The 24430-nt window shown below is 40.2% G+C and overlaps 1 protein-coding gene across 2 annotated transcripts in view; it reads right to left on the bottom strand.

The window, feature by feature from the left end:
* PGM5 (phosphoglucomutase 5) overlaps window positions 1-24430 on the bottom strand; it is a 197081-nt gene that overhangs the window by 133070 nt on the left and 39581 nt on the right. For both annotated transcript variants that reach the window (XM_080819403.1, XM_080819402.1), the window contains exons 5-6: window positions 17686-17876; window positions 16713-16867 (exon numbers count right to left, since the gene is read on the bottom strand). In XM_080819403.1, the coding sequence (XP_080675529.1) occupies window positions 16713-16867; window positions 17686-17876 (346 nt within the window). The remainder of the gene's footprint in view (window positions 1-16712; window positions 16868-17685; window positions 17877-24430) is intronic.

Here is a 24430-nt window from a genome sequence, read left to right as displayed (position 1 = left end):
GAGAAAAAAGCTTGAGCTTTGTAAGGGGGGGGGTGGGTAATGATTTTGGCCAGGATACAGACAGACATAGGTGTGTTTTAGAAGAAGAGAAAGAAGCCCTGTGTTTACTCAGAAAGACTATTTTTCTAAAGAAATAAGGCTTCCAGAGTCCAATACATGTTCCAGAGAGGCACTTGCTAGAGTGAACAAAGATCTTCCAATTTGTAACAACTTCAAAGGATGTAAAAAAGCTGCCTAGAGGAGTCTCACTTCAGACCTGAAGACATACCCAAACTGAAAGTGAAAGGATGAAAAAAAGATAATCCATACCAACAGAAGCAGGAAAAAAGGCCAAGGCTGTGATATTTATATCAGATAATATTGACTTTAAAACAAAGACTGTCAGAAGAGACAAAGAAGGACACTACATACTCATAAGAGGGTCCATACAACAAGAGTGTGTAACAATCATGAATATCTATGCACTCAACATTGGGCCACCTAAATACATAAAGCAAATTATCAACAGACCTAAAAGGAGAAAATGAGAGACAATATTTTAACATACTGTTTACATCAATAGATAGATTATCTATGTAGAAAATCAATAACAAAACAGTGTCTTTGAACGACACGTTAGACAAGATGGATTTAGCAGATGTATGCAGTACATGCCATCCAAAAACAACAGAACACACATTTTTTTTCCCAAATGTGCATGGAAAATTCTCCAGGATAGATCACATTATAGGGCACAAAACAAGTCTCAATAAGTTTAATAAAACTGAAATCATAATGATATGATTTCATCTTTTTGGACCATAATGGTATGAAACTAGAAATTAATCATAAGGCAAAAACTAGAAAAAATACAAACACATGCTGCTAAATAGCCAATGGGTCAATGAAGAAATCAAAGACGAAATAAAGGATGCTAACAAAAAGACAGAAGATCAAAAAGCAATGGGTTCAATCCTGAACACCTAGTTGAATGTTTCCATATACATGTAAAAAAGAGCTAAAGAAAATCAACAATCATTAAGGGCACCCAGCTGGCTCAGTGGGTGAAGCACTTGACTCTTGATTTTGGGGTTGTAAGTTCAAGCCCCATGTTGGGTGCAGAGATTACTTAAAATAAAATCTTTTTAAAAAAGGAAATTAACAATGATTACTTATAAAATAATCTGAAGAACTACCAAATACAGATACTTGAGGTCCATGCAGCAGTTTTCTAAAAGCTTTGTTGTACTGTGAAGTGTGAGGTACCCACAGAAGGAGAACCACCTAATCACTTATCTACAGGGGGGATGTAGGATCTAAGTGTAGCCACTGATTAAGTCCTGCTTCCTTAGTAGAAGAACCGGAGAGGAGTCATCAGGATCCACTGTTCAGTCTTGAGTTTGTTACTTATAAAACTCCATTATTATGTTAATAATAGCTAATATTCATGGAGCTCTTACTGTAGACTGGCACTGTTCTAAGCATTATCCATATATTAGCTCATTTAATCCTTAATGAGAGAGGTGCTATTGTACTCTCATTTAGCAGACGAGACCCTGATCAGGGAACCAGCCCAAGATCACAGCCAGAGTAGAGGAGTCCGAATTCAAACTTGGATAAGCTGAACGTAGAAGCCAATGAAAGAAAGTACCATTTTCCATCTTGTGCATGAGCTCATTTGAGTACGTTGGCAGTCATACGTGTTTGCACTCCGTAACTTATGTTCTCTCTCTCCTTCCTACTCCTAAATATAGGTAGTAGAATCTGTGCAAGACAATCTGTAGGCTATGTCGTAGTCAATGATTTGAAAACACTCTCCCAATCTATCATTAACATCAGATTAAAGTCATGAATTTCTCTAAATCTAACAGAACACCTTACACAGAGAATATTTATAAAGTTTGTTGACAATGAAGTTTGATAGAAAAAAAAAAAAAGGAGGCAGGAGAGAAGATGAACTCCATCAGTCATATCCAGAACCCTGCAGTGTGCTTGGCACTCAGCAGGTACTAAAACAATGTTGTCTGAAAAATGGCAAAGTAGAAGGTAGGTAAAGAGAGAGGGAGAGGATGGAAGAACAAAAGAAGGAAAGAGGGAGAAGTCAAGAGAGATGGAGGAAGGGAGGGAGGAAGATGGAGGGAAGGAAGGAAAGAGAGGAGTAGAGAGGAGAGAATGGGAAAGGACAGATGAATCCATGAGCCTCTTATACAAGGATCATAGGCAAGCACTGCCATTCCAAGTCCAATGTCACTGTCAGTTACTGGTAAACAGCAGAGGATTGGCAGGGGTGTGAGGGACAACAAGCAGGGCACCTTGAGCTCTCAGCCAGGTCCTGAGTTCTCCCCACTGCCCTCTAGCTTCCATCCCTCTGCAGCCACTGGGTCCCAAATTGCTGCAGTTACTTCTCCCTTCTGGAAGGAGAAAAAAAGATCTTGCTTTGGAGAACAACTGCATCCATTCTTGGTCATTTGGTTTGGGAAAGAATGACAGTCCTCCCAGCTCCACCTAATAAGGGGGAAGGGACTTAAGATTTTCAATGTATCTTACCCCCTCATGGCCCTGGTCAGTCAATGGATCCGAGATGGTACAGACCCAAAACAAAATCAAGACTCAAGGAGATATTTTTGTTTTTGTTTTTGTTTTCTGGAAAAGCTTTGTCTCATAGACAAGAGAAAGAAAGAAAGAAAGGAAGAAGAAAAAAAGAAGAAAGAGAAAGAAAGAAAGAAAGAAAGAAAGAAAGAAAGAAAGAAAGAAAGAAAGAGAGAGGAAGGAAGAAACCATTCATCCTCATAGACAAGACTGTATGGGAGCGATAAGTCTGGAATCCTACAGGTATTTGCTCCCCCAAAGAGAAGGCTTGGAGAACCAGAGCAGGGAGTCTGCGTATGAGAGTGCTACCTTCTGAGGCAGAGCTGACAGCAATATCCAGGTCAAGTGGACCTTTCATTTGAGCTGCTGGATCGAGGTTCACCTGCAGCCACCTCTCTTTTAGTGATGTGTGCCAACACATTCCCTTTATTACTCAGGCCCCGGCTCACCTAGTTTTTCTCTCATTTGCAGCACAAAGATCCTGACTGATAGACTCTCTCTGTGAGCCCTGGATAGAGATCTTGCATTCTTACATAAAGGCACCAACTCATCAAAGAGTTTTCCTGCATACTAGGATATAAACCCCTGACTGCAATGCAGCACTCTAAAAGAATTCAGAATTCCAAATGACAAATTGAAACCCCAGGCAGAAACCCGGTCAGGGGCAAGATGAATGGCTACTCAGATCTGGATTCCACTCTCACTGTAAAGGGCACATCAACAGGGGCTGACAAGATTTCTTGTCTTTTTTTTCTTTTTTCCTATGCACGGACATCTTATACCCAACTCCTGGCACTTCATTTACTAAAAGAACCCATTATAGCTAATCGGTATATTTTATGTTTCTGGTTATCAATGTTGTCTGTCTGAGATTAAAAACTCTTAGGGAGAAGGAACTGTATCTGCTTAACCCACTTTATAGAGAATGTAACAGAGAAAAGCCGTTGAAACCTGATCAGAGTTTTCTCATGTGGCCGCTGCTGATCTTACTACTTCAAGCAGATCCTGAGGCAAGGGTATAAAATTCAAGCCTCACCTTGAACTCCAGTCAACATTTTCCTGGAAGTCTTAAGTTAAAGCCAGGGATTGCTTCTTCCAGAGCTTTATGAAATAGTAGTGATGTTCAGGGTTGAAATTTACAAGACATCTTGGGGTTGAAATCAATTATCCTTGTCTGATGTCATCTGCCACTTTTTGGGCAACAGACGTTCCCATAACAACACACCCCCAACCCGTACAAGTGACTTACACTCAAGTAACAATCAGAATGCCTTTCTGCTCTCAACAATTAGGATCAGTAAAGAAATGATCAGATTTGGAATTAGACAAAATATTAAAACAAAAAAATTAAAAAATAAATAAATAAATAGGCAGGGTAAGAGTAAAAATCCCACCAAATATTAAAATTAAAAATTAAAAATAAAAAAAATAAAAGATTTGGAATTAGACAGTCTGAAACTCGTCTTCGCTGCTTCTTTCCTGATGGGTGACCTTAGGCAAATCGCTTTCAAAATGATCTCTCTCTTATAAATAAAATGTCAATGATAGCATCTGACAAATACTACTGAGGCTTTGGTAAAAATTGAACAAGGTACTATAATAGATTGCATTGTAAATAAAAATGCATTTATCCCCTTATCCTTTGCTGATCTGACAAAATTCTGGGCATCTCCTCGATTCACCCTGTGCATCTTTCTTAACTACTATTGTTCCATTAGCTTGATGGGTAAAGTAAAACTGAGGACATTTAGCAATCCATTTAAGTAGTATTCCAATAGGGCCAGCTTATCACTAACCTCTGAGGTTGGAGGTTAAAATCTATTTTAAAACTTTTATTTTTTTGGTTAGAGTTACAAAATTCATTTCAAAATCTAAGCCACATACAAAAAGGACATGCCTTTTTTCCTTTAAAAGAACCTTCAGGCCTAGGATGATTTATCATTATCCCCTTCATTTAAATCATTGTTAAGTGCCAAATTCCTCTGGCAGCTTGGCAAAGCATATGGCTCAGAATTAAGCTGGGTTATCCTATCTTCCTTGTATCTTTTATGCCAATAAATATGACTAATGACCTTGAAATCTCAGACCCTCCAACTCTAAATGTAAGTTTAGTCTTTTCCAAAGAAGACAAGAATTGTAGGTAGTATCTTGATATTATGGCTCACCACAGAGAGAAAAGAAGTGGACAGAGATTCCAAAGGCCACTCAAGTCACCTGAACCTGGCCAGTCTATTAAACGCCAGCCTTGACGCTGAGAACTAGAGTTGATTTCTGACCCCAGCTGTAAGGGAAGACTCAAGGGAGGTGCTTTGTTTTGTTTTTAAATAAATAGGATTTGAGGGCATCTGAGTGGCTCAGTGGATTAAGCCTCTGCCTTCTGCTCAGGTCATTATCTCAGGGTCCTGGGATCGAGCCCCGCATGGGGCTCTCTGCTCAGCAGGGAGCCTGCCTCCCCCTTTCTCTCTGCCTGCTTCTCTGCCTACTTGTGATCTCTCTCTGTGTCAAATAAATAAATAAAATCTTTTTAAAAAATAGGATTTGATTATTTTTATCAGTTTTATCAAGGTAAAATCTACATAAAATAAAATTCATCAATTGTACCATTCCAAGAGTCTTGATCTATATATACTTGTATAATGATGTATATACAACGATGTATATATAACTACCACCATAATTAAGATATATAGTTACTTCATGCCTCTTTGTAGAAATGAATGGGACAAGGGGAGCCTGGGTGGCTCAGTCAGTTAAGCATCTGACTCATGATTTCGGCTCACAGGTCATGATTTCAGGATTCTAGGACTAAGCCCCAGGACTTAGTCCACACTCAGAGGGGAGACTGCTTCTCCCTCTCCCTCTGCTCCTCCCTGCTGCTCATGATTTCTTGCACTCCCCCTCTCTCTAATAAATAAAATCTTAAAGAAAGAAATTCCTGCTTAAAATGGTCTTTAATTCCCAAGCACCCAAGGCAGCCTTAAGGGGTTTCTTTCAGTACTCGCTGGGTCCACCAATGGTCAAAGTGACCTGCCAAAGGCCAAAGCGGGACCAAGAAGTGGAAGGTCTGAGGATAAGATGCTGGAGACCCTTGGCAATGACCATGCCTTTCTAGAGATGAAGCCAAAGAATGGCAGAGTCCTCGCAAATGCAAGAGGCAAGAGAGAGCCGAATTCTAAAAATGGCTTGTCTTTCACTTTACGTGGGAGAGTGATGATGACTACATATTTTGGAACTCAGGTCACCTAATGCTTATACAAAACTTTTTTTGACCAACTCTAATAGCAAAAACCAAAGATGACTCTGAACAAAAGATGGTTTATCCAACATCTCCAAAGCCCTCGCAGCTTCTAGTCTTAAAATGTTAACAATTCGTTTTTCCCTTTAGCCAATTAATTCATAAATGCCCTCTACTAAATGTACATGTGTTATCATGTGTTTATCAGACATCAGCTCTTAAAAACACCAAGTAATGGGATTCAATCATTGTTTGCCCCCTTTCCAGGAAGTGAAAGCCAAAAACATACAAGAAAGTAATACGAGGCATCCTCTAAATGTCTGAGGGGAAAAAAAATCCATTTCTCATCCTACTTAATAGGGGAAGAAATAAATAATACTGCTCTTAAGTTCAGGCTGTGGTGAGTTTTTAATTATTGAATAGGAAATGACGCTATGTGGTTGCTTCCTTTTATCTCACCTTGATAAAGTTGTAATCAATACCCCATATCATTACTAAAAACCTGACTTAAACTATAAATTTACCTAAATGTAAATGAAAACCATAAATCGGGCACAGTTTTATTATAGTCAAAGAAGACTGTGTAATTATGCATCATTTATTTTCTTATCATTCAGATACACCTTCTCGAGCCAACAGTTGATAGCATCAACAAGTCTACTTTCTACAAAAGTCAAAAAGAGTATGTTGGTAGTTCACAGTACTTAACTTTGAGAATTCTGTGTTTAGATCTGTGGAGTTCTAGTCATTTTTTTCTCCCAAACAAAAGGTATCCAAAAGGGAAAAAAAGCTCATTCATTTAAGAAGTGCTTATTGAGAACTACTCTGTGCCAGGCACTGGTTAAAAACTCTGCCCCTGGGGCATCTGGGTGGCTCAGTGGGTTAAAGCCTCTGCCTTTGGCTCAGGTCATGGTCTCAGGGTCCTGGGATTGAGCCCCACATCGGATTCTCTGCTCAGTGGGGAGCCTGCTTCCTCCTCTCTCTCTCTCTCTACCTGCCTCTCTGCTTACTTGTGATCTCTCTCTGTCAAATAAATAAATAAAATCTTTTTAAAATTTTTAAAAAAAAAAAAAAACAGAAAAACTCTGCCCTTCATGGGACTCACTGGACATTAGAAAACAGACAAGTGTGTATTTTCAATGTGACATTTGTGATAAAGTGATCTATGAAGAAACAGTTCCATACGGTGCTATGGGGTGGAGAGAACAAAATACCAAAGGAGGACTTACTAAGAAGGTGATGCTTGACTCAAGCCTGAAAAATAAGGAAAGACAACCATGGTATGGGTGGGGCAAAGGGAACACATTTCAAGGAAAGACAGCAGCTTGTTCCAAGGCCCAGCAGCATGAGAGGCCATTGAATTTGGGGCCTCTCAGCACAACACATCTAGGGGGCAGGGTAAAAAATCTAGGCAGGAGTGAGATGTTCCTAATCAGGAAATTATGCATGCTTTAGAATCTGGACATGAGATCTCATTGTGGAGGTATGTGATGATATCAACAGATTTTAAGCAAAGGAGTGAGAAGTCTGGCTTTCTGCTTGGGGTAGTCTAGAACATGCATGAAAGAGAGGTGGTCTGGGGGCAGGGAGATGGGTTAATTGACTATTGCAATAGTTCAAGAGAAGATTATGAGAACCTGAACTAGGAAAGTGAAAGTAGGGTTGGGGAAGAAAGAATGGTTCAGGAAACATTTAAGTAGCCTTTCTGACAGAACTCAGTGATTAATGGTACCTTGGGAATAAGGAAAAAGTAGAAGTCTAGGATCATGCTAAGGTTTACAATATGGGTGATAGGTGATTCACCCAGACAGCATACATAAAAACAAAGAGCAATTTTCAGGGAAAATTGGAAGAGTTGTTATTTGTACATATTAAATTTGAGTTGTCCACACAGAGTTGTGTATTGACAGCAGTCTGGACATAGAGCTTAGCGGTAAAATTTTGTGTCAAGAAAAAAAGTGAAAATTAGAAGTGCTTAAAATTGACAAGGCTCTAATATATAAAATATGTAATGATCTCCGATAAGCCCATAAAAAAGAACCCAAAATATAAAAGTGAGCAAAGGACAGGAATAGGCAATTAATAAGAAGGAACCCCCCAAATCCCTTAAGTATGTGAAGAAATGCTCAACCTCATTAGTAATAGGAGATATGAAAATTTAAACAGCAGTAGGGAATTGGACTGTTGAATAGAAGGGGGCAAACAAAGTATAACCAGAATAGCCAACACACTGGCCAATCTTTTTAGTAATCCCCATCTGCTTAACTCCCAGTCTCATCCTCTCCCCTCTTTTTTGGACCTCAGGCATAGAGTTGAGTTAACCATATTCACCCTTGAACAATTTTTTTTCATCATTTGTCCAGTGGCAGAGCCACTTCATTCCATGGCCATCTCTGCCCTACTCTCTTCCTTTGGAGTCTAAACATCAGAGATTGCGCTCCTGCTTCCAGTTGGGTTTGATCAAGAGGAGGCATCAGCAGATTGGAGGGTGAAAAAAGAGAGGAGTTGGGGTATTTATTCCTCCCTGACGAGTTCCATTCCTGTCTGACAGCCCACCTTCCACCACTCCAGACCCTACTAGGATATGGTTACCCTAAGCCCTTCCTATTTTGACCCTTCAGTCCTGGAGGAACTAACAACTTTCTACTATTCTGTGTCCTGGGGTGCCTCTCCAACTCTTCTTGATTATTTTTGCTTTCCTTAACTTCATCCGGACTTCTGTATTAAGTTATTAAGTTACTATTATTAAACTCTCTTTAGTAAACCCCTTTTCAGGGTACCATCTCTTTTCTGCCTTGGCCCTGACTATATCAGCTATAGAGACTTTCAGGAGAATAACTCTTATGATAAAGGGCTTTTTTCCTCTTTTTTTCTTTTACTTTTACACAGGGTCCACGTGAACATATTTGTCTGCTGAAGCAAAAGAATTCCCATCATTCTGTAGCAGAAACAATGTATGGGAGACTAAGTAATTAGATATTAGCTCAGATCACTATCTCTCCCACTACTCTGGTAACATCATGACTGATCTTAGAGACAAAAGAGCACAGATCCAAAGGATGTAGTAAAAACCAAGGTCACTGTAGCTCAATAGATACTTGCATACTTACAGCATTAACACTGTCTGGATTCCAACACCCAGCTGCATACATTCAGGATAAAGCTACAGTACATATTTCAGACTGGGAATTGGCAACAGATTGCTGTAGACTATATTCTGAAAAACAAGCATTTTCACACGTATCATGGGCTATTTCTAATCCCAGCATCCTCGCTGGGTCTAGCTGCATGTTTCTGATCTTTGGTCCTACCCATAACTTCCTCGGGAAGTCCTCGCCTGCCTGTCCCGTCTAAGATTCCTGCTCCATATCTGACAATTTACTGCTCCAAGTTCATATCCTATGAGCACGTGTTAAAATGTGTATCTATATTTTCTCTTTACTTCTTATTGTTTGTCTTCTCCATCAGACTATAAGTTCCCCCACGGCAAGGGACCATGTCTAGGACACAAAAGGACCTTAATAAGTATTATCCTTGAGTGAGTCAATGGTGAACAGGGGTGGCACAGATAGTCAACAGAAGGTAGAAAAGGATCAATTCCCTTCACCACCAGACTTATGGGTGGTGGGCCTGACATGGCCTCCCTTGCCGTCAAAACATACTTTACAGATCTGGGTCACTTGCAGTGTGCTCAAGGATGTTGCTAGCGTTGTGTGAGGCTGTGAATATCTCTAATGAGAAGGGCTCAAGCCTGCGTGTGTTTGCCTTGTTCTGCACAGCGCTCGGCACACTCCCAAGCACAGATGGGCTCTTCATAAATATTATTGAAGGATGATGACACAGAGGATTATTTAATACTTCTGGATGGGGTGGAGACAGACCTCGGGCCACAGATACACTCTGAATGTGCTTTCCTTCTCAAATCATTTGAACCAAAACAATTTCAGCAACACAGATTCATCTGCAACTACAAATCAGACACATTCAGAATGACAAAGTTCCAAAAGAATGCCCTTTTCAAGGCTGAAACTGCATTATCCTGGGGAAAATAGAGTCCTTGTTTCAGTGACACTGTAAGAGCAGAAATTAAAGACACTATAAGTCTTCCCTCTGGGAACAATGAAATCTGGCCTGAATAATTCATCAGTTTCAAGGGTGCAGGTCCCCACCACCACCCCCAATCCAAATTCTGGAATCCCAAAATTTAGGCAAGGGCACCATTTAATGCGTCTCAACTACTCAGTTGTCACCCCTCTGGGTTCTGGCACTTTTGGTCACATTTCAATGATTTTATTCATTTAAAAAAACAATAATAACCTACAAGGTAAACCATGATCAAGATAAGATTTTGAAGCTGTATTTATTTTACCTAAGAAAGAAGCTCATAAAGTGTCCATCATGAGAATCCACCTGGGAGCTACGCAACAGATAGATCAAATACCCACAGCAAATCACCACGTCAGAGCCCCGGAGCCTCCTGGAGCCCAACCAGCAAGCATGAATAATCCTTTTAAATGGTCACTTACGTATCAGAACAGGCCCTTTGTGAAATTTCTGAGCAAGGCCTCTGGTTTCCGACTGAAACAGAGTTTTATTGGGAGGGAGGGGACAAAGTGAAATGGGAAACGTCCGGGAGAAAAGAGGACAAATGGTTTTTGTTGTCAGAGTGAAACCTGCCTCTCCTGGCCAGGGTTTGGAAAGTTGCTGGCTACCCCCCAGGAGAGTTGGGCAATCTTCTCAACTAGTTTCTCAGGGACCATCTGCACCAGTGGTAGTTACTACGCAGATGCAATTGTACACTAGAAGACCCAGTTTCAAATCCTGGGTCACTTTCTGATTAGCTGTGCAACCTTGTACAAGTCACTTAACCTCTCTGATACATGGTTCAACATCTTTAAGATGGTGAAAGTCATAACTCCCCAATTACCTGCCAAATTCATGCAAAGATCAAGTGAAATCAACTGCACACAAGGTCTTTCTAAATTATAAAATTCTGTGTAAGTGAAAGGTGTTATTATTAAATATGCTTCCATAATATTAAGTAACCTACATAGCAATCAGGATCCTATATGACCGTGAGTCCTCAGTGACTAAAGATGGTTCCATTTTTGCCTTGTTCTCCACAGTTTTATTAAACCTTTTTTTTTGCTTTTTTAACAGAAGGATATAAGCAAAGGCAAATGGAAAAAAAGTGTGGAATATTACACCGTCCTCTTTGGTGCTGCTAGGCACTGAGGTTGGATTATATCATGAGCTTCTTATCAATATCCCCTGAGGGAGAGAAATAAAGTTGGGGGGGCATCCAAAATATTCTTCCCAGTAGAAGAATCCGAAGTCAAGTTATAAAAATCAGTTGCATTTCTAATTGTTAGGAGCAAACAACTGGAAAATTAAATTTATAAAACTATTCCACTTTTTTTTTTTAAGATTTTATTTATTTATTTGACAGATGGAGATCACAAGTAGGCAGAGAGGCAGGCAGAGAGAGAAGAGGAAGCAGGATCCCTGCCGAGCAGAGAACCCGATGCAGGGATCTATCCCAGGACCCTGGGATCATGACCTGAGCCGAAGGCAGAGGCTTTAACCCACTGAGCCACCCAGGCACCCCAAAACTATTCCACTTATAATAGCCTCAGAAACACAGATACTCAGAGATAAATTTAACAAAAATTGTGTGAGACCGCTACAGTAAGCCACAAAGCATACGTAAGAGAAACTAAACTACAAAATATATTAGAGAAAGTGAAGAAAACTAAAATGAAAAGATAAAACACATTTGTGAACTAGAGATCTCAATATTACTAAAATGCTGTTCTCCCCAAATTATTCTATAGATTTATCCAATCCCAATCAAAACTGTAACAACTGCTAGTCATTGACAAGTTGATTCTAAAATGTATACAGAGATACAAAAAAAGCTAAGATGTATCATTTTTTTAAATTTGACCAAGAAGAAAAAAACAGTTGGGGAATTCACTTGATTTCGATACTTATTTAAAAGTTTAATAATCACGCATAATCTCGGCCTAAGAATAGATGTAAAGATCAATGAGAGAAAACAGAGAATTCTAAAATAGACCCAAACAGAAACAGTCAACTTATCTTTAACAAAAGCACCAAGAGGAAAGAAAATTATTTTCGATGAACACACACAAAAATTAATTCAAAATCATCATAGACTGAAATGTGAAAATTAAAACTACAACAAATTTAGAAGAAAACATAGGGAAAACATCTTTCTGACCTTTGGGCAAGCAGAAATTTCTCGCAGAGGACAAAAAGTATATACTAACTATACAGGAAAACATTAATGAACTAACCTCATCAAAATGTAAAACTCCTGTTCATCAAAAACTTCTACTAACAATACGAAAAGACAAGCAATGGGCAGGGAGAAAATATTTGCAATACATATATCTAACAAAAGACACTATCCGGAATATATAATGAACTTCTATAAATCAATAACAAAAGACAAACAACCTAATATTTTAATTGAGCAAATGCATTATGAACAAATACATAACAAAAAAGATGCACAAATGGATAATAAGCATATGAAAATAAGCTCAACATCACCAGTTATTATGATGCGAATCTAAACCAATAGAAAAGAAGATTTCAAAGCACACAAGGCTCACTTAGTAGGAGACTTGCCGGATATAAAGGTGTATTGGGGACTTTGTTTTAAAAACCGGAGTATCTTGGGTTTTTTTTTTTTTTTAAGATTTTATTTATTTATTTGACAGACAGAGATTACAAGTAGGCAGAGAGGCGGCAGAGAGAGAGAGGAGGAGGAAGCAGACACCCCGCTGAGCAGAGAGACCGATGCTGGGCTTGATCCCAAGACCTTGGGATCATGACCGGAGCTGAAGGCAGAGGCTTTAACCCACTGAGCCACCCAGGCACCCCCCCACAGTATCTTTTTGAATGGAGCCTACTCAAAGGGCTTTTCCCGTCATCCTTATCAAAATGGAATCACGAACAGCCAGCCACTGCTAGGATTAGATACCAAAACTCCAGGAGACTCAGACTGAGGTTCAGGAGTTGCCTTTCCATCCCACCCCATTGGATGGTGCTTTTGGTTGCCTTCTTCTAAAAGATCTGCTGCTCAACAAGCTGCTGACACCCAGGGTCTTGACACCCTGACAGCTCTCAGAGTCAAGGTGTACAAGGATCCCCAGGATATAAGCACTGTTGGACTGGTTTCTCTGGGGGATACGGAACCACACAATGATTAGAGCATGTCCACATCGTCCCTTCAACCCAGCAAGGGTCAACACCCAAACGCCACTCACACTGTAGGGAGAGTCAGATCAGCAAAAGGGGCTGAAGCTCAAGTTGATAACACATGAATTTGAGTGTAAACATGCCAAAGGATGGGCTCTCCTTGTTAAAAAAATGGTCAGAAGCTTGAAATGGAACTCCAGTTTCAACCTTAGTCCCTGAGAATCTTCAGGAGAAAGATCAAGTTCCCATATATTTTTTATGGTTATGATTTTTTTAATCGAATTCTCAACTTTATTTTTCTTTATTAAGTTATGTTAGTCACCAAACACTACATCATTAGTTTTTGATGTAATGTTCCATGATTCACCGTTTGCATATGCTACCCAGTGCTCTGTGGAATTTGTGCCCTCCTTAATACCCACCACCAGGCTAACCCATCCCCCCACCCCCGCCCCTCTGCAACCCTCAGTTTGTTTCCCCGAGTCCACAGTCTCTCATGGTTCGTCTCCCCCTCTGATTCCCCCCTTTCACTTTTCTCTTCCTTCTCCTAATGTCCTCCATGCTATTCCTTATGTTCCACATATAAGTGAAACCATATGATAACTCCCATTTAAGAGAAAAAAACTCAAGACCAATTAAATCTATGTGAGGTGGGAAGGGGAAACCACATGCCTAGAAGAGCAACACCCCGAGTTCTAAAAGCCAAGGGTCAGGGAGCAGGCCTGGGGAGCCCAGCAGTGCTAGTTAGGACTCCTGCGTTGTTGGCTGAGAGCAGAGGTTCTCGGGGGGCAACAAAGGCACACCACCCTCTATTCTAGCTGCCTGGAGCATCTGCCCCATCTTCTCCGGTTCCTGCCTGGACAGCGTCTTGCTTCTCATTTGTCTTCTCTCCTGAGGCCTGCAGCAGAATGGCTCTGGAGCCCACGCCCGGCTCCACGGCTTGACGAGCCTCATTTGTGCCCCACCCCCAGGAGAAGGCCTGGCGGTGGTCAGCCCACTACCCCACAGGCGAGGGAAAAGAGGGATGGGTCCCTCATCTGACCCTCTCATTCTTCCCGCTGAGGCTCCACGTCCTGGCGGGTGCGGGGTAAGTGTGCAGGGGGAAACTGTGCTGTGGGTTCCTCTCTGCATCTTCATGAGTCCAGACTCATGTCTTCCCTTCTGAGGATGGGACTGAGGGCAACATGAAGCCTGGGGGAGGACTTGAGGTTGAACGGCATGACCCATGAAGGCTCATCTGGGGAGCTGTCACCTGCAGGCCTGCGCAGCCAAGGCTGTCGTGTCAGCCCCTGAAACTCAGAGTAAGCCCAGCAGCTTCCTCGGAGGCCCTTGTCCCCTCTCTGGGTTCCTATGGATCTTACAGTCCCACCACCCATGCGATGTAATATTGCAGAGTCATTAAGACCGTGCACTCTGGGGGCACCTGGGTGGCTCCGTCGGTTAAGCATCTGACTCTTGGTTTCAGCTTAGGTCATGATCTCAGGGTCTTGAGATTGAGCTCTGTGTTGGGCTGCATACTGAGTGTGGAGCCTGCTTAAGATTCTCTCTCTCCTTCTCTCTCTGCCCCTACCCTTGATCTCTCTCTCTCTCTCTCCCCATCTCTCTCAAAAAATAAAAAAATTTTGGGGGCGCCTGGGTGGCTCAGTGGGTTAAAGCCTCTGCCTTCGGCTCAGGTCATGATCCCAGGGTCCTGGGATTGAGCCCCACATCGGGTTCTCTGCTCCGCAGGGAGTCTGCTTCCCCCTCTCTCTCTGCCTGCCTCTCTGCCTACTTGTGATCTCTGTCTGTCAAATAAATAAATAAAATCTTTAAAAAAATAAAAATAAAAAATTTTTTAAAAAGACCATGCACTATGGAGGTGGAATGGCATAGTTAGAATCCCAGTTCCACCCTCGTTAGGCCCTGATCTTGACCAAGTTATTGAACTTCCCTGTACCTCAGTTCCTTCATCTGTAAAATGGGCCACCTCACAGGGTAGTTATGATGACTACCGAGTTTATGAAATGGGCTTACAGCAGAGCCTGGCACAGAATTAGTAAATCACAATCAATAGTATAGGGTACTTGCACAAAAATAAACAACATATAGATCAATGGAATAGAACAATTAAAGAGCTCAGAAATAAATCCATGCTCATATACTCAATCTACGAGAAAAGAGGCAAGATTATATATAAGGAAGAAAAGACAGTCTCTTCAATAAATGGTGTTGGAAAACTGGAAAAGAATGGAATCGGACCAGTTTCTTACACCATGCACAAAAATAAGCTCAAAGTGAATTAAAAACCTAAATGTGAGACCTGAAACCATAAAACTCCTAGAAGAAAACATAGGCAGTATTTTCTTGGATGTCAGCCATAGAAACATTTTCCTAGGTATGTCTCCTCAGGAGGGAGAAATAACAGGAAAAAAAAAAAAAAAGCTCTTACAGAGTGAAGGAAACCACTGACAAAACAAAAAGACAACCTACTGAATGGGAGCAGATATTTACAAATGACATATTCAATGAGGGATTAATATTTAAAATATATAAAATACTTATTCAACTCAACATCATAAAAACACAAATTATCTAATTAAAAGTGGGCAGAGGATCTGAATAGACATTTTTCCAAAGAAGACATCCAGATGGCAACACACACATGAAAAGATGCTCAACCTCACTCATCATCAGGGAAACGCAAATCAAAACCAAGTGAGATACCATCTCACCCCTCTCAGAACGGCTGGAATAAAAAAGACAAGAAATAACAAGTGTTGGTGAGGATGCGGAGAAAAACGAACCCTCGTGCACTGCTGGTGGGAATGGAAATTGATACAGCCACTGTGGAAAATAGTATGAAAGGCCCCCAAAATATTAAAAATACAATTAATACATGATCCAGTAATTCTACTACTGTGTGTTTACTCAAAGGAAATGAAAACACTAATTTAAAAAGATATACACACCTCAATGTTTACTACAGTTTATTTACAAAAGCAAAGATGTGGAAGCAACCCAAGGGTCCATCCATACATGAATGGATAAAGAAGAAATGGTATATGTATAAAATAGAATATTACTCAGCTATTAAATATAATGTTAAGTGAAATAAGTAAATCGAAGAAAAACAAATACCATATGATTTCACTCATATGTGGAACTTAAGAAACAAAACAAAAACAAGAGACAAACAAAAACACCAGACTCTTAAGAACAGAGAATGCACTGACAGATACCAAAGGGGAGGTGGGTGTGAGGGTGACAGAGGTGAAGGGGACCAAGAGGCCATTCATCATAACGGGCACTGAGTAATGTGTAGAATTGTTGAATCATATTGTACACCCGAAAGTAATGTAACACTATATGGTACTTATACTTGAATTTTTTAAAAAGGAAATAATACTTTGCACTCGCTAGAATTGCTAAAATAAAAAAGACTGGCAAAAAAAAAAAAAAAAAAAACGCACAGCGATCACATGTCCCTCAAGTTCCCACAGCTAAGAAGTGGTGGAGCCAAGAATCAAGTTCAGGCCACCTGATTCTTCATGCCCCTCCCCGGCACTATGCATGTCTCTAAGTTCCCATACTTCCCACAGTTCCCACCAGAGCAGGAAAGAATGAGCGACAGCTAACAACAAAGGTGACATTGACATCAGAAGCCTACCATGACATTCTTCAAGGTGATATCCTTGCTTACCTGTCCAGGGCCATGCTGGTGGGCATACTCCTTCCAAACCCTCGAACCCCCATCTGACGGAAATACGGAATGCAAGAGAGGTTGGCAGCAATGATGGCCAGTGAGTCAGAAGGGCTCACAAAGAAGCCATTTCGGCCAAGGATCATATAACGGTCCTGCCAGAAGGAACAGGTGACAAGGATCAGAGAGAGGCATCTGCTGCTAGCTCCCCATTCCCATAATCATCACAAGCTACTCTACCACCATCCTATATTTAAACAATCTAAAACAACTTGAATGAAGCCAAGGAGTGCATGAGAAACCTTCTTGAAATTCCTGAGTATTGTAGGGCCCAGGACCATGACACAGTTTGGAATGTGTCCCACCTGTTGGAATGCGGATGACCACCTCAAGCGTCAGTAGCCTTCATATACTTATCCCATACTTTCCCCCCAAATATAACGGAGAACCAGAATTATTGCTGAAATACCTAGTTTCTTAATGTGGTGGTTTTAACTAAACCAACCATAAATAAGGATTTATTGTGTGAATATTTTTAAAAGTAATAACTTTTTTATAATATAATGCTACCCTGGAACTACGAAAAGTAAAAGCTGTTTAACTGCAATACGGAAGAGCCATTAAAAAGAAGAGACCAGGGCACCTGGGTGGCTCAGTGGGTTAAAGCCTCTGCCTTCAGCTCAGGTCATGATCCCAGGGTCCTGGGATCGAGCCCTACATCAGGCTCTCTGCACTCGGCAGGGAGTCTGCTTCCCCCCTCTCTCTCTGCCTGCCTCTCTGCCTACTTATGATCTCTGTCTGTCAAATAAATAAATAAAATTTAAAAAAAAAAAAAAAAAAGAAGAGACCATGCAGAGCCAGTTAGGGTTCGAATGCCCCATACATATCAGCCAGCCCCATGAATTCTCTGGCTTCCAGCACTTGGCTTATTATCTCGTAAAAGGGTCGGCAGGCAGAAAAGTTTCTTACTTACCCCATCAGCATCAAAGGCAGCTCCAAATCCATATTCTCCTCCTTTCATAGCTTCCAGAAGGGTTGTTGCATAAGTCAAGTTTGGGTCAGGAGGCTGCCCTCCAAAATCTTCCAAGGGGACACAGTTTATTGCAGAATTGGCTGGAGCTCCCAGCTCATCACACAGGACTTTTCTCACATAGGGTCCCATGACTAAAAAGAGATATGCGGCAATATGAGATCTGAGCAGAAACCTCCAAAAATGTTCGGTTCTGTTTAGAACAAGAAAGGCTACTTAATAGCACAGGAAACAAGTTCTATAAGCTTTGTCAAGGTGCAACACAGAGTGATACTTACTTCAACTACTACTCACTGAGTACCCACCATGTGCCAGTTGCTATGTTGGGCATATAGATGTATTCAATAGTCGGTTACATAAAATTTTTCTCCAAAACTTTTCTAATATGTTGCCAGAAAGAAACCAACTACTTTAATAATGATCCAATGTGTGTTGCTTTTTATATATTAAAAAATTTGGCTAAATATATGCAAAACCACTAAAGGCTCTAGCAATGTTCCCTGAGTCTGCAATCATTTTAACTCTGCCAAGAATATAATTAGACAAGTTAACAATGGAAGCATGTAAAACTAAGCATATTTTACACAAAAAATGCTAAAGTATGGTATTTTCCAGTTGAACACATATTTATGGAGCACCTAACATGGAATTCCTATCTTAAGAATAGAAACATCATATTCAAGAGATGCAAATCACACAGTTTCTAATTTACTGGGCTCCAAATCCAGTAGAGGGATGAGTTAAATCTACAGGTAAGTGATTACAGAGGTAAGACTGGTGCTATGCAATGGATATTTATGAAATAATTAGATCCAATGGCTTTCAAGAAGAAACAACCACAGGTAAAATTTTAAGAAGGAGGTAGCATTTCTGGAGGGACTTGAAGAATGAATATAAAATTGATAGGGCGTCTGGGTGGCTCAGTGGGTTAACCGTCTGCCTTCGACTCAGGTCATGATCCCAGGGTCCTGGGATCGAGTCCCCACATCGGGCTCTCTGCTCAGCGAGGAGGCCTGCTTCCCCCTCTCTCTCTGCCTGCTTCTCTGCCTACTTGTGATCTCACTCTCTCTCTCTGTCAAATAAATAAATAAATAAAAATCTTTTTTAAAAAAGAATATAAAATTGATAGAGATGGGGAATAGGAATGCCATCCAAATGGAAAGGACAAATGAACAAGGGAATGGAGCCTAAAGTAGAATATACAGCACATTTGGGGAATGCATGTAATCCTGTTAGCTGAAGTATATATAAAACATTTTTTTCTATTTAATTTCCACTAAAACAACCCTCAAATAGTGAACATCTTTTGACTTTGCCTGTCCAGCATTTATTTCCCCTTCCTCTAGTTGCAATATTTTGGGTTTCCTATGGAGAATAAATCCTTTCTCCATCTTAGTTCTTATAAGTTAAATATGGCTAAATCCCTCTTCCACCAACAGTGAGAAGGTCACCTAGGCCTGCCCAGTCAATGTCCTCTATCACTCAGCCAGATAATTGATTCAGAGGTGGACATATAGAACAAGCTGGGCAATGAGGCTCAAAACCAGATATACTGCTCAAAACATTTAGAAAGAGAAACTATCTTCCCTCAAGGCCAGATAATGCTAGGGAAAGAACCTAAAAATCCCTTTCTGGGGAATATGATTAGCTCAATAAGAAAGAACAAAACAAGCCAACAGATGACGTCAAAGTAAAGCCCATGGAGGATGAGCTCCACACATGGGTTCAGATCTCCCAACAAAAATTTTAGTGCCTCATTCTTAATTGTGCCAGGCAGCCAAGGATCACCAGACTTTTGAAAAGGGCAATTAACATAAGATCAAAACAAAAAGAGTAAAGAGCAACTTAGAAGAAACAGAAACTATACAGGGAGAAGAAAACTCTTAAATATAGATCAGTAACATTTCTTAAGTCAACTTTTAAATTATATAATACAATTAACATAATTATAGGATATTAAATATTTATAAATATAAAGGTCTATAAAAACAATCTTTCTTTTTAAAGATTTTATGTATTTATTTGAGAGTAGGCAAGCGAGAGAGAGGGAGAGAAAGCCAGGGGAAGGGCAGAAGGAGAAGCAGTTTCCCTGATAAACCCTGGGACTATGACCTGAGCCCAAGTCAAATGCTTAACCAATTGAGACACCCAGGTGTCCCCATAAAAAACAATCTTACAATTAATTATATCCTTGAAATAAAATACAAATGATAGGAGAGAGGCAAGATGGCATGGTAGTAGCAGACTGAAATAACATCAGATCCCAGGAGTTCAGCTAGATAGGAATCTAACCATTCCAAACACCTACAAACTCAACAGGAGCTCAAAGAGAAGAAGAGCAGTAATTCTAAGAACAGAAAATCAACCACTTTCTGAAAGGTAGGACATGCGGAGAAGTAAATCCGAAGCGACAGGAAGATAGACCGCAGGGGAAAGGACCAGCTCCTGGCAAGTGGTAGAGCAGCGGAGCACAAAATAAGAACTATTAGAAGTCTGCTCCACTGAGGGACATCACTCCAGAGGCTGAGCGGGGGTGGAAACCTCAAGGGGAGTGTGGTCTCAGGTCCCGCGGGGTCACAGAAAGATTGGGGGTGTCTGAGTGTGGGAGAGCTCCCAGGTATCCAAGCAGGGAAGCCGACTACACAGATGGAGCTGAGGAGGGGGCTTTCAGCTTGGGGTTACCTTAAACCATGATCCAAGGCACAGTTGTACACTGTTCTTCAAGCAGGGACCCCACAAGTGGCAGATCCAGGGAGACTCACCTTTCTGTTCCAGGAGGAGCAGTGCAAGAGGAATCTGCTGGGGTTGAAGACTCCAAACAGGGCCAAGTGCAAGAGAGAGAAACGCTTGGTCACAGGCCAGGTCAGCTTAGAGTGCATCCTGAGACCAGGGAGATGGGAGGGACTGACTGCTTTTCTCTGAGGGTGCACTGAGGAGTGCGGTCCCAAGCTCTCAGCTCCTCTGAGCCGGAGATTGGGAGGCTGCCATATTCATTCCCATCCTCCAAAGCTCTACAGAAAGCATTCAGGGAACAAAAGATCCCGAGCATGAATACGAGCAGATTACATAGCCCAGCCCCTGGCAAGGGCAGTGCAATTCCACCTCAGACAAAGACATTTGAGAATGACTGCAACAGACCCCTCCTCCAGAAGATCAGCAAGAACATCCTGCCAAAACCAAGTTCACTGATCAATGAGAACTGCAGAACTCCAGAGCTAGGGGAAAGTAACACATAGAATTCGTGGCTTTTTCCCCATGACACTTTACTAAGAGTAAATTTTAATTTTTTTAATTTTAATTTTTATTTTTTTTCTTATTCTATTTTCTTCTCCTCGTTCCTCTTTTAACATTTTTAACTAGTTTATGTTAACAATACCTTTCTTTTAAAAAGTTTTTTTAAATCTTCATTGTTATACGCATATTTTTTCACTTTGTTGTATTTAACCTTATTTTTTGTATATATATAGGGTTTTTTTTCTAAAATTTCTAAATTTCTAAAAAATTTTGGGATACAATTTCTTCTAATAGATCAAAATATACCCTAGTCTAGCACATGGCTTTGTTCTAGTCTCCAGCCTGAGCACATTCCCTCCTCCTTTTTTTTTCTTTTTCCAACCAACTTATCAATTCCTATTTTAAATTTTTTTTTAAATTTTCATCTTTACAATCATCGTGGTTACCCTTATTTTTCTATATATACAAGTTCTTCTTTTGTTAAAATTTTGGGAGTAGTTTCTTCTAAGACCAAAATACACCCAAAATCAAGCGAGTGGCTCTGTTCTATTCACCAGTCAATATATATGTATAATTATTTATTTTCTATTTTTTTCTTTCTTTTCTCTCCCTTTCTTCTCCCCTGGTTTTGGATCTCTTCTGATTTGGTTAGCATACATTTTTCTGGGGTCTTTGCCAAACTTTTAGTATTTTCTCTCATTCATATATTCTTATCTGGATAAAATGACAAGGTGGAAAAACTCACCACAAAAAAAAGAACAAGAGGCAGTACCGAAGGCTAGGGACCTAATCAACATGGACATTGGTAATATGTCAGAACTAGAGTTCAGAATGACGATTCTCAAGGTGCTAGCTGCGCTCGAAAAAGCCATGGAAGATATTAGAGAAACCCTTTCTGGAGAAATAAAATCCCTTTCTGGAAAAATAAAAGAATTAAAATTAAAAGAAAAAAAGAATTAAAAGTTGAAATAAAAAAGGTATTAAAGAGGTGCAATCAAAACTGGAGGCTCTTACTGCTAGGATAAATGAGGCAGAAGAGAGAATTAGTGATATAGAAGACCAAATGATGGAGAATAAAGAAGCTGAGCAAAAGAAAGACACATAACTGCTGGACCACAAGGGAAGAATTTGAGAGATAAATGATATCATAAGATGAAACACTATTAGAATAGTTGGGATTCCAGAAGAAGAAGAAAGAGACAGAGGGGCAGAAGGTACATTGGAGATAATTATAGTAGAGAATTTCCCTAATATGGCAAAGGAAACAAGCATCAAACTCCAGGAGGCAGAGACAACCCCCCTCAAAATCAATAAAAATAGGTCTACACCCCGTCATCTAATAGTAAAACTTACAAGTCTTAGTGACAAAGACAAAATCCTGAAAGCAGCTCAGGACAAGAAGTCTGTAACATACAGTGGTAGAAATATTAGATTGGCAGCAGACTTATACACAGAGACCTGGCAGGCCAGAAAGAACTGGCGTGGTATATTCAGAGCACTAAACTAGAGAAATATGCAGCCAAGAATACTATATCCAGCTAGGCTATTGTTGAAAATAAAAGGAGAAATAAAAAAGCATCCAGGACAGGGGTGCCTGGGTGGCTCAGTGGGTTAAGCCTCTGCCTTCAGCTCAGGTCATGATCTCAAAGCCCCACATCGGGCTCTCTGCTCAGCAGGGAGCCTTCTTCCCCCTCTCTCTCTGCCTGCCTCTCTGCCTACTTATGATCTCTCTGTGTGTCAAATAAATAAATTAATTAAATCTTTAAAAAAAAAAAAAAGCTTCCAGGACAAACAAAAATTAAAAGAATTTGCAAATACCAAATCATCCCTACAGGAAATATTGAAAGGGGTCCTCTAAGCAAAGAGAGAGCCTAAAAGTAGTAGACTGGAAAGGAACAGAAACAATATAGAGTAACAGTCACCTTACAGGCAATACAATGGCGCTAAATTCGTATCTTTTAATAGTTACCCTTAATGTAAATGGGCTAAATGCCCCCAATTAAAACACACACGGTATCAGAATGGATAAAAAACCAAAACCCGCCCACATGCTGTCTACAAGAAACTCATTTTAGACCCAAAGACACCTCCAGATTTAAAGTGAGGGGGTGGAAAAGAATTTGCCATGCTAATGGAAATCAAAAGAAAGGTGGGGTGGCAATCCTTATATCAGATCAATTAGATTTTAAGCCAAAGACTATAATAAGAGATGAGGAAGGACACTATATCATACTTAAAGGGCTGTCCAACAAGAAGATCTAACAATTTTAAATATCTATGCCCCTAACATGGGAGCAGCCAACTATATAAACCAATTAATAACAAAATCCAAGAAACACATCAACAATAATACAATAATAGTAGGGTTCTTTAACGACCTGCTCACTGAAATGGACAGATCATCCAAGCAAAAGATCAACAAGGAAATAAAGGCCTTAAATGACACACTGGACCAAATGGACATCACAGATATATTCAGAACAATTCATCCCAAAGCAACAGAATACACATTCTTCTCTGGTGCACATGGAACATTCTCCAGAATAGATCACATCCTGCAGGGGTCACAATTCAGGTCTCAACAAGTACCAAAATATTGGGATCATTCCCTGCATATTTTCAGACTACAATGCTCTGAAGCTAGAACTCAATCACAAGAGGAAAGTTGGAAATAACTCAAAAATATGGAGGCTAAAGAGCATCCTACTAAAGAATGAATGGGTCAACCAGGAAATAAAAGAAGAATTGGAAAAATTCATGGAAAAAAATGAAAATGAAAACACAACAGTTCAAAATCATTGGGGCACAGCAAAGGTGGTCCTGAGAGGAAAGTATATAGCAATACAAGCCTTTCTCAAGAAACAAGAAAGGTCTCAAGTATCCAACCTAACCCTATACCTAAAGGAGCTGGAGAAAGAATAGCAAAGAAAGCCTCAGAGCAGAAATCAATGAAATAGAAACTAAAAGAACAGTAGAACAGATCAACAAAACTAAGAGCTAGTTCTTTGAAAGAATTAATAAGATTGATAAACCCCTGGCCAGACTTATCAAAAAGAAAAGAGAAAGGACCCAAATAAATAAAATCATGAATGAAAGAGGAGAGATCACAACCAACACCAAAGAAATACAAACAATTATAAGAACATTTTATGAGCAACAATATGCCAGCAAATTTGACAATCTGGAAGAAATGGATGCATCCCTAGAGACATATAAACTATCAAAACTGAACCAGGAAGACATAGAAAACCTGAACAGACCCATAACCAGTAAGGACATTGAAGCAGTCATCAAAAATCTCCCAACAAATGAGAGCCCAAGGCCAGACAGCTTCCCAGGGGAATTCTACCAAACATTTAAAGAAGAATTAATACCTATTCTCCTGAAATTGTTCCAAAAAATAAAAATGGAAGGAAAACTTCCAAACTCATTTTATGAGTTTGATCCCAAAACC

Source organism: Martes martes, assembly GCF_963455335.1.
Source record: "Martes martes genome assembly, chromosome: 12".
Taxonomy (NCBI): domain Eukaryota; kingdom Metazoa; phylum Chordata; class Mammalia; order Carnivora; family Mustelidae; genus Martes; species Martes martes.
The sequence above is the reverse complement of the archived record's forward strand: the minus strand, read 5'-3'. Positions and strand labels throughout refer to the sequence as shown.